General features: G+C 38.3%; 1 protein-coding gene across 1 annotated transcript in view; it reads right to left on the reverse strand.

Annotated features, from left to right (window-relative positions):
• Positions 1 to 12027, reverse strand: part of SLC4A4 (solute carrier family 4 member 4) — a 346412-nt gene that overhangs the window by 83637 nt on the left and 250748 nt on the right. Inside the window, exons 13-14 of the mRNA XM_021702448.1 lie at positions 8872 to 9005; positions 2495 to 2766 (exon numbers count right to left, since the gene is read on the reverse strand). Coding sequence (XP_021558123.1) covers positions 2495 to 2766; positions 8872 to 9005 — 406 coding nt within the window. The remainder of the gene's footprint in view (positions 1 to 2494; positions 2767 to 8871; positions 9006 to 12027) is intronic.

Below are 12027 nucleotides of genomic sequence, written 5' to 3' on the forward strand. Positions count from 1 at the left end.
CTTTTTACAGATGAGGAAGGTGAGGCAAAGCTTCCTTGGGAAAAGGAACTTGCCCAAAGTCACACACAGGGTATGATTAGCCAAGCTGGGACTCAAATACAAGATTTTCTGATTTCAAAGCCCTGCTACACTGCTTTACTGGTACCACTTGGAGGTAGTAGGAATTGTCAGAGTCCTTCCAAGAAAATTCCTAACTATTTAGGACAGACTTTCTATCCGAGCTAAAGAAAACAGGTCAAACGAAAAGCTATCTCCACTTCAACTAGTACTCACTATGCATATGTTAAGCCTCAAAATGAGTTTTTCAAGAAAACAATGATCCTTCTTAGAAGGAAAATTACATGTAAAATTTTTATATATTTTTCACAGTTAAAACACATTCAAATATGTCTTCCTTGGCTTCATATTACCCTCTCTACCAGCATCGAATTAAAACGAGTTTCAGTTTCCATTAGCCTCAGGTATGTGGATCTTCTTTGTGACAGGTGTGCTGACAAAGCCCTTATCTGGCTTTATGAATATCTCATACCTCAAAACAACTGAGAAAGTATCTTTTTTCCTTTAGAAAAAATTGCTGTAGGACTCCTCAGACTTGCCTATGAAGTCAAATTACAGACTTCTTCATAAATAAATATTTACATAGAGATAAATACATAAAGATAGATAGAAATAATGAAGAGGAAAGTTCAAAATCCTCCAATTCAATATGTCTGTGAGTCAATATTTTGAACATGCATAGTCTGGACTTCCCCTGAAAGTCCGAAATGGGAGGGTAACCCCCCCCCCTTTCTTTTTGGACAAGTTCTACATGGTTGTGTAATGGTAACATCCATGTCTCAAGCATATTTCATTAATCCTAATGGTAGTATCTATCATGCACTGAGTGCTTACTCTTTTCCAAGCAGTTTTTAAGTTATGAAATATTTGTAATCACTATAACATTTTGACAATAAGCTTTTGTACCTATATGTCATTCACGTTGCCTGAATCTTTAAATTTCCCCTTTGTACTTGTCTCCGCTTTGCTTATTTTAAGCATGAGCTTTATTTTAATGTGTGTTGACTGTCCTTAAATAAGACCAAAGAATCCATGAGTGCAAAGCCCAACAATGCCCTATCTTTCCATCAGTGTTACTGACTGACCCAATTTTAGGGAGATACTGTTCTCTTGTCTCTCACCACTCAAGATGCTACAGTTGTTCTAAGACTTCTCCACCCAAGGGGCAGAGAAGAATGCAGATACAACACCAAAATTTCTGAGAGTAATCTGACACAGCCTGGTCACAAGCATTAAAATTCTTTGTAGTATCTTGTTTAATTTTTAAATTTTTGTTTGCATTCTAGTCTAAAATACATCCACGTTTGTTTTACTGTAAACATTAAGAGGTTTTTCCTCAGAATCTATAAGTAAAAGTGTATAGTGCATGAATGTGCCCTACATCTATGCTCAGGTTTACACAGCCCTCAGTACACTGTTGTACTCCTGGTGCTGTAAGACCTTAGTCAAAAGCCTGGAGTGTATATCAATTTTTATTTTAAGGGACAATGACCCATAGCTAATTGCATCACCTGGGATAACTAACACTATTACCATGTAATTGCCTGACACAAATGTCTACCCCTCAGCCTCCCAGAGCAAATATAAAACAACTTTCCCCAAAGTGAATCTTTTCTCCCAAATGCCTTCCATACTGTAAAATGATGATGAATTACTCCAAAAAAAAAAAAAAAAAATTCCAGAAACCAAATTGAGCACCTTTTTGTGAAAAAATCCTGATGCTGACCCAGGTTTGGCAAGATAGATATTAAAGTGCTAAGATGTGTAGAATCAAATTCCTTACCCAGAACTTACTTCTTACTTTTATGTCTTTCCTAACTCGAGAATATAAATCTTCCCTGAGAGCATAACACTCCTTTTCTTTCTCTCATTTCCTCTTTTCCTTTCTTATTTACATTGTCTAGGACAGATGAAATATAAGGCTCTACCTTACCACTAGGTGACTCCAGTCTGAGTTTCTTTTTTAATTTTACGCTTCAAATTATATAAAGTGAATAAGTATCTTGTTTCTTCTTTAAGCTTAAAATAATCTATTTAGAGTTTACTTTAGGAAGGGATTCCTATAATAATAAGGAAACAGCAAAAGATATGATAGAAGTTCAGAGGACTGGGTTGGTCTGGTCCTTATATCTGTTAATATTTTTACCTGGTTCCCTCAACTATCAGATAAGATCAAGACTAATGTACACTAAATCTCCTTGCAAATACTGCAGTTTGAGTTATTTTCAAAGTGCTGAGCTAAATACGTTCACATTCCAGAGCTCCTGGTTTCACCTCCTGATTGAATCACGTGGCTAAGATACCTCAGGGTAATGAGACTTCACACTCAGCAGGATGGTTTCTCAGAGAAAATACCATGTTGAAAGCCTGCATGCATGGAGCCTACACCTTCCTCCAAGCACAGAGGAAGCACAAACACTAAGTATGATGTCCTCACCTGGGTCGGGAGGCATACAGGCACAGGAAAACTGAGTATTGTAGCCCACTTTGAAGTTGGAGTTGATGGGGTAGTAGTCAGCTAGCTTGATCATCTTCTTGAAAGCATCGTAGATAAAGATGAAGCTAATCAGAGAAGAGAAGCCCTCTTCGGTGAAGCGAGTGAAGTACTGAACCAAGAAGCTGGCATCTGTGGCCACCAAAATGAGACACAAGAAGGCTGACCACAGGCCAATCCAAAGGCGAAACTCCAGGTAGTCAAAATTATGGTCCCTGGAAAGAAGAAAGAAAGGTATTTAGACTCCTCCTCCATGGAACACAAAGAATAATATAGAACTACCCAATGACTGCAGAATGACTGCTAAAAATACAAGATCTCTTTTAGACACTAGATATAAAGCTCAGTCTTGATTTGATCCAGAAAATATTAAGGTTAAGAATGTGGTCTAGTAATATTATTAAGCTACCATAAAGAAATAATCCCAGAAGTTTAAGAATGGCATAAAAAACAGTCATACCATTTGTATGTAAATCACTCAATTTTCTCATTCAAAAAATCTGGTCCCTGCCTTTATGGAATTTATAAAAGAAACAATTTGAAAGTGTCACGTTGGTAGCCAGTATGTACTCATTTAATAAATGTTTGTGAGCTTTACTGGTTAATGAAGACACTAAGCTAAATATGTTCTCTGTCCCTACATCATTGCAATCTACTGAGGGAGACAAACTGATAAACATAATCACACCATAAAATACTACATGATATCTAAAGGTTCCCACAGAGTGTCCCAGAGGAATAACTAATTCTGGCTGGGGGAGGACAAAAGGAGTTGCAGAAAAATCTCAAGGTATTTAAGGATAAACAGGATAAGTACACTGTAGAGTACACTTGCTGTGTTATAGCCAGATGCAACCACTTCTCACGAAGCTTGCCCACAGACATGATATCCTCCTGCTAAAGTTGTGTGTAAAGCATCTTGTGACCACCTTGTTTTTCGTCTGTTCCCATCCCACAGCAGTCTTAGAATAGGCTGCCTGCATCAGAGGATGCCATTGTTTTTTGAAGGCCTTTCTATTTCTTATAAGTAAATTAGTTCACATTTAGGAAAATACGGGTCAAGTGTTGACATTTACCATTTCATATTGATTCTTTTAAAATTATGTGAAGATTACTTTATTGTATTCTCATCACTTGTGATGAAAAAGCAAATAGTAGTAGTCATATTTCTTCTACAAGAAAAAGAAACAATCAAGGAGCATGCATGCTTGAAGTTCTACAGTTTTGCTTTTAAACAGTGAGTTTCTGATGGTGATATATTTGAATACTTTCCTAAAGGCATGGTATCAACACCTTCACCACCACCAACCCAGTCTGGGCCACCAAGAAGTCTTTGCTTGATTAAAGTCCTTACTGATATCCATGTTTGCCCTGCTCAAAGCCATTTTCCACATCACAGCCAAAATGATCTTCTTAAATGTAAATCAGATCCCCCCACCCCCATTTAAAACCTTTTGATGGCTTCACACTGCTCTTAGAATAAAATTTAAATTCTCTAACCTAATATAATGCTTGGCCTATAGGTTTCCAATGAAAACTTGCTAGATGAATTAAGGCAAGCCTATGGCTTAGGACTTGAAATAGTTACTGACATGACCTATAAGCTATCACAGGGAGCCAGGAGATCCCGGGTGAAAATTTTACAGAATATTAGAATTAAAAGTTCCTTAGATACTGCAATGATTAATTTTATGTGTCAACTTGGCTAGATCACGTGGTACCCAGATATTTGGTCAAACATTATTCTTGGTGTCTCTGTAAGGGTGGTGTTGATGAAATTAACATTTAAATTGGTACACTCTGAGTAAAGCAGATAGCTTTCCATAATGTGGGTGAAACTCATCCAATCAAGTTCTTCAACTAAATACAGCAAAATATCTGCCAACTCCAAGCAAGAAATTTTCTCCAGCAGATTGCCTTTGGCCTTTATCTGGAACATGCCTTTCTGGTTCTACAGCAGGCACCCTTTGAACTTGAACTGGAACATCAGCTCTCCTGGGTCTCCAGGCTGGCCCACCAGATTTCGGACCTGCTGGTCTCTATAATTGTGTGAGCCAACACCTTATAATAAATCTCTCTATCATATTGCTACTGTTTCTCTGGAGAATCTTAATACAGATATCAATTAGTCAACTATGTCTCATTTTATAGATGAGGACACCAAGGCCAAAGAAAGTTAAGTCACTTAATGCCAAGGTTTTAATGGCAGAGCTGAACCAGAAACCAAATCTCTGCATTCGTGGACTGCTCCTTTAAAAAATTACACCATCATTCCCCTATCTGATGTGTATTTAGGGTGGGCCTTAAAATCACTGTCCTGGGGCGCCTGGGTGGCTCAGTCGTTAAGCGTCTGCCTTCGGCTCAGGTCATGATCCCAGGGTCCTGGGATCGAGTCCCACATCGGGCTCCCTGCTCTGTGGGGAGCCTGCTTCTCTCTCTCCCATTCCCCCTGCTTGTGTTCCTGCTCTCGCTATTTCTCGCTCTGTCAAATAAATAAATAAAATCTTAAAAAAAAAAAAATCACTGTCCTTTGTTTCCCTCTTTTCACCAAATCACATAAATTGGAAATACTACCAAAGCAGGAGATTATTAACACTTGGGTAGAGAGTTATCTCCTATGGATTTCCTGGAATCTTTCTGAAGACATCTTTTGCATTCCCTTATAGTTCCCTTTACATCTGGAACCCCACTGCTTAATCCTATGCATGTCTTTGTGAGATAAGTAGACTATAGAAAAAGCTAAATTCTAGGAATTTGAGATAATTTACATTATCACACAATGAATCAAGTCTCAGTCAGAGTTAAGAAACAGTTTTATTACTTCTGAGCCAACAAACTTTTTCCTTAAAATAAAAATTTTAAACAATTACCTAGTTTTGCTTCCCTAACAAGACGACAGGGCAATCTTGATTTGTTCTAAGAATGCTAATGGTTGTTTAGAGAATTGATGTTTACAGAACAGGATGAGAAACAAATCCAGTAACTAGCTAATGGTTAGGAACATTCAGTTTGAGTACAAAGGAAAAAAAAAATGCATGTATACACTTAAATCTTAGGATCTAAACAATATACCAAAATAGCTGTTCTAAAATACTAAAATACTCCCAGAGTAGCTTTATAAGAATAACCGAAATAAAATCACGAAAACCCATGGCACTTCATTATAAAAGGGCTATGTTTACAGCAACAAGAAGAAAGAGGAATAAGAGATGAGAAACTTTTTAAAAACAAGTTGATCAACAGTAATGACTACAATAAAATGGCAATATTACATCCAATAAGTTTATCAGCCCCTTTAGTGCCAAGTTTAAATAGCAATTAAGCTATAAAAAGTAACAGGAAATGATAGTAGAGACAAAAGAAACTATTGTGAATTCGAATGAGAAAATGGGCTTACATCCTTATGATACCACAGTGTTCCTAGATATTTTGAGTTATAGTTTCTAAGGAGCATAAAACCAAGGTACAAACTGAAGAACTAAGCATGCTACAGAAATTAATGTTCAGTCACTGACAAATATAAAACTCCCTAAACTACATGAATAAATCCAGTAATATAATAGAAGAAAATAATCATTTGAAGGCCTCTAAGTAAAATGTTCAAAGAATAGAAGGAAAAAATTATTGAATGACCAAATGACAAGTATACAGGTTAAACTCCAACTTTAATTACGGGGCTTCTACACAGCTTAGAACACAGTGGTAAAACTTCTTTCAGATTCCTCACATTATTATAAGGTTTATAAGGTATAAAAACAGTGCAGAAGAGGCTGCAGGATTAGGAAAACAAAACTACAACTGTCATTTGCAAAGTTTGTAAGCTCTTGCCTTCGTTCTGTTATTAATTTTAAAAAGGTGACAGCACATCTTTCATATTCCTTTGTGATTCTCCAGTTTATAGGGCAAACATTAAAACCTGTACCCCATGTCAGAAGGAAACCAGTGGGTTATGTGGAATTTATGTTCGAGTCCACTCGAACTACCTACTTCTCAAAAAATGGTAAAATATGGTGGGAAAAATCTGGGCAAGACAGACTAAAGCAGTTTCTTTACCAAAGGACTTCTCAGATCTCTTAGTAAGCTAAAGTGTAAAGTGAATTACTAAGAGGGAGATAAAATATACAGCATTTTCCAGATTTATTGGGATCACAGAAGCTTTTTATCCATGGAACACCTAAAATGGGACTAGAAATTGAGGAAATACACTTTGAGAAATAGTGATCTACACAAATAATCTGTATCTAGACAAAATATTAGCACTGTTGTTATAATATTTAAGCAAATGATACACCATACTGAACAAAATAATAAGGTTTGCCACATAAGTACCACATGCTACTCAGTGATGAATTTAAAGCACAGCTTCTCAAATGTTTCTTGTTGCTTTACAACTGTTTTCAAATAAATCACTTGGAACTAGGTTTACATTACCAATTATGATGAAACAGAAGGGAAAGTGAGAAAGGAACGTGCTTAGTGAAAGGAAATAATCTCTATCCTACAATTATCTAAAGTAAACTGGGATGCAAACATTTTCTGTATATATTAAGGCTCTGATCACATTGCATCCAATAAATCTTTCTGCAAAGGTTGCACATGTTTGTTCCTGTTTATAGTACATGCTTGTTTCATCTTTCCACAAAAGCTTTCTTGTCTCATACAATGTTTTCTTAAACATATAAAAATGGTTTGACTTTCTATAAACTGACACAAACAGAATTCTTTCCAATGTCCTACTGAGAATTATGATGGAGGAGGGATTTGTAGTGGTGAGCTACAGAAAATTCACATTATTTAAAATTTAGAACTTTAAATTTTCCTAAGACCCTTGCTGATGTTCCCAACCCAGTTTTCAAAACACTAGTTTTAAATCCTCATTCCCTCCTCTATCTTGGGATTGTTTTTGATGGCTCACAGAGGTTCAAAGGCTACTGTACCAGTACTTAAGTCCAGGAGGTATCATGTAGGTAATAAAATTTCCAATAATAAAATCATAAAAATGTATAACAATATAAGAGTACAGAAATTCCAACAAGGAATGCCAGCAAGTCATAGGAAATTCTGCAATCTACCTAAGGATGGGAAAGGCAATTCTCTCAGAGAGGTATCAAGTTCATTAGAAAGAGGCCAGAATACCCAATTTGATTTTGAATCTATTTGTGTGCTAATGTGGCCACTTGGATAATTCATTTAACTTGATTTTCTCCTTCTTAAAATGATCCATCAATTTCTAAAAGAAAATATGATATCACAAGGTTATGTCCATTAAGAGTGTCTAGTGACTCCATAAGAGCCCTAGGCCCCCGAGTCAGAAAGCAAAACAGAAATTCAAATCCCAGCCCTACCAACAACTGATGACGGAGCCTTCAGCCACGCACTTACTCTCTCCCTGCCTGTTTTCTAATCTATAAAACAGGGTATGGTCCCTCCCTCAGTATTGCTACAGGACTCAAATGTGTACATGTAACACACTTAGGATAATACTTGGTACCTTGGTACATGATCAGCACTCAACAAATGTTATTACTCAGCTGACTCTTAAAATGTATCTTTAGTTAAGAACACTGAGATCAGGGTTAGGAGCAGTGGATCTATTGGAGCAGCTGGGCTGTTTCCTTAATGAGTCATGTGACCTTGAACAAGACATTTTCTTTCTCTAGTGTATCAGTCAGGATCATGGCTGGAAATAGAAGGCATTCTCGAACAGGACTGTGAGGAAAACTTAATAAATGGGCTATTTACAGAGGTGTCGGTAACCGAGAATGGCAAGGTACTCGGGGACTGATGACATCAGGGAGCCATTTTTACCTCGTGGCTTGAAAAGGCCGAGGAAGGACTAGAGTCACCAGAGCCTAGAGAGGGCTAGAACCAGGACAGAGGGGGCACCTTACAGGGGCTATACGCAAGGGACAAGCCCCTGCCAGACTGCAGTGTTAAAGCGGGGACAGTGAGGGGCAGGGAGGTAGACACTCACCCTGACTTCTCGCCCTTCCTGTCCTATTGAAGCACTACCAAACCCCAGAAGAAGCCAGCGGGCAAAGGAGCCTTAGTGTTGCAATCCACACAGGGGTCAGCCCCTGGAGCATAAAGCAAGGCTATAAGGGCAGAGAATGACGATGAAGGCAAGCGGATAGTACATCATATGGGCCTCCGCTGGATCAAATATAAAATGTATGTGAGAATACCTAGTCTCCAAGGGCCTTCCAACCTCCACATTCCCATGTTCTGATCGACCTAATTATTATTCTACACTCAATCTAGACTATGAATGTTCTACAATTAAACAATCCTAATTGATAATTAGATATGTGTATACATACTTGCTGAAATTAAATAGAAGCCTCTCAAAAACCAGAACAGGTCCTGTGCTGCTCAAGATGGTGAGGGGCTGACCGGCAAACAGGCAGAAGACAGCTCCAGAGACAGCTGTACCCAGGAAGCTCTCCAACACACCCTAACAGAAAGAAAATAAAGCTGTTAAAAGAAACACGTCTTTTTCCTTCCCATGTGTGATGGCACTAGGGAAATTAAGCACATGAATATGCTATTACGAAGGCCAGAGCAAACACAGCAAATAGACGTGAAGAATTAAGATTCTTACCAGTAGGAATATCACCATGTATTTCACCATATGATTTAGTCACTTCTCCCTACTCCAAGGGCTGCCAGCCCACTCCAAAGAACTACAGGAATTATAACGACTGGCGGCTGATGACAGAAGGCAAAAGGAGGTGACTCTGATCCATTCTAAAAATATTAACTGAAGCTTCTGTATGTGAAATCACACTGTGTAATAATACCACCAAGTGGGTAGAAGTGATTCAGTACTTTGGGGGCTGTTCTTCTCTCTGTGGTTACCTTCAGTGTTTGTTTCAGCCTGATGTCACCTTGCACATAGCAGGTACTTATGAGTAGTTACATTTTAAATACAAAAGCTATTTTTTCTAAAGGAAAGATTTGAGAGGGGAGCAAAGGGGGCAAAAAAGAAAGTTGCCCTCTATCCTGCAATCCCTAAGACAGCAACTCAAAAAAAAAAAAAAAAATTCTTATTATCTATTCCTTCTCCAGTGTAAACTTACAGAAGAGCTTTAATTTATTTTAGAGGAAATACATGTGTAGGGACATGAATAACTAAATCTTTGTGGCCAGGGGCGCCTGGGTGGCTCAGTCGGTTAAGCGTCTGCCTTCAGCTCAGGTCATGATCCCAGGGTCCTGGGGTTAAGGCCCGCATCGGGCTCCCTGCTTGGCGGAGAGCCTCCTTCTCCCTCTCCCTCTGTCTGCCGCTCTGCCTACTTACGCTCTCTATCTCTGTTAAATGAAAAAATAAACAAAAATAAAAATAAAAAAATAAATCTTTGTGGCCACACCTCCCTATGGTTTTATCTCTGGAAACTCAACCCATTGTTTTCCTTTAGCCAAACAAGAACAAGGAAACATAAGCCATCAAGTATCACTGACTTAAAAGATTATCGTAATTTACTTAATCATGTCATTTGGGACCAATGCCTCAGACGATAGCAAACTAGTCCATATCCTCTATTTTTCATCAGTTCGAATTTTAGTTAGAAAAGCACATTTTTATTTGTAAGAGGATCCTTTTCTAAACTTGAAATAGTATTCTATCAAGGGATGATTTTTTAAATATAAAAAGATGACAGAGCCCCTGTATTCATACGTAAGGGTAGACATCTAAACCATAAAACTGTAAGATAAACATTTTTCAAATGAGTAAATATTCTATAGCTTTAAAAGACACAAATAGGGGCGCCTGGGTGGCTCAGATGGTTAAGCGTCTGCCTTCGGCTCAGGTCATGATCCCAGGGTCCTGGGATCGAGTCCCGCATCGGGCTCCCTGCTAGGCGGGGAGCCTGCTTCTCCCTCTGCCTCTGCCTTTCTCTCTCTCTCTGACTTTCATGAATAAATAAAAATAAAAACATTTAAAAAATAAAATAAAATAAAATAAAAGACACAAATATATATATTTAATGGTAGGTTAATTTACATAACAGAGCAAAATTGTGTGATCTCTATAACTATATGTGTATACTAAAACAAAATGGTACTAGGAAGATCTCCCTCTTCAACTGAACAATAAGTTACCTGTTCATAGAAGTATGATTTATGTTTACATAAAACAAGCCATCTCTTAATCTAAACCACCCTCTGTTTGGAGCAGAGTGGATTTCTGGGTAATCTGAGACACCACTCAGTCATTCCCAGCCCCCCACCAAACAGTTAACCTATCTACTTGTCAGCCTCTGTCCACCTCTTCCCACAGCCCTGAAAGTTCTCCAGCAACTTTCACTCATTTATCATATCATATAATGAAATGATTACACAGGAATTACTTTTTAAAATCAAGTTACAGTTATGGAATGAATAAGTCACAGGAGTAAAAGGCACAACATAGGAAGTATACTCAATGATACTGTAATAGCATCATATTTTGACAGATGGCGGCTACACTTGTGGTGAGTACAGCATAACATGCAGAGAAGTTGACTCACTATGTTCTTTCTACACCTGAAACTAATGCAACATTGTATGTCAACTACATTCAAATTTTAAAAATGTCTTTTTAAGCAATAAAAGTTTAAATATCAAAATGAAAAAAAAAAGTTACAGAACTTAAATACACTAAGTGCTATACCCACTTAAAAGCCATCCGAAGAGACCCTTATTATAGTGATTATGCGAAATTTTTTTTTTTTAAGATTTTATTTATTTGAGAGAGAGAATGAGAGAGAGAGAGCACATGAGAGGGGGGAGGGTCAGAGGGAGAAGCGGACTCCCCGCTGAGCAGGGAGCCCGATGTGGGACTCGATCCCGGGACTCCAGGATCATGACCTGAGCCGAAGGCAGTCGCTTAACCAACTGAGCCACCCAGGCGCCCCTACGCAAAATATTTTTTACACTGCTTAAGAGCCAGCAATATTCTCCTTAAAATGGCACTGGCAACAGCACATCCTCCTCTTTGAAGGGTCGAGTTCAATTCAGAAAACAGATAATCCTGAGAACGGTACTATGTAATAACGGGGTTGGGGTGGGGAAAGGGCAAAAGAAACAAGGGTTGACAAATAAGACTGGCTTCTCACACAGTAAGCACCCACATTCTGAAAAAGCTCAGAACTATTTCTAAGAAGTCTAGGTCGAAAGTCTGGCAGGAGGGGACCCAGTTTCCATGGATGTAAGCTCTACGACATGACTGAAGAATGCCATCCCATTATTTTATAGCCATTCCATACATCATCAGGGTATCCACCTCATTCTTCTTCAGAGGGACAGAATGAAGAATAACAAGCAAGGCTGGCAGAACCAGGTTGTATTTATGCAGAGAAGAGATTCCCTTGTTCCCAACAAACAGTTCTGATCTCTTACATGTGAAGATACTGAGATTCAGGAAGAGTTAAATGATATAAACAAATGCCCATTCAGTGTGGCACACCAAGTGTATGGAGTATGGGTTCCTACACAAC

The sequence above is a fragment of the Neomonachus schauinslandi genome, chromosome 2, assembly GCF_002201575.2.
Source record: "Neomonachus schauinslandi chromosome 2, ASM220157v2, whole genome shotgun sequence".
In the NCBI taxonomy this organism is placed as follows: Eukaryota; Metazoa; Chordata; class Mammalia; order Carnivora; family Phocidae; genus Neomonachus; species Neomonachus schauinslandi.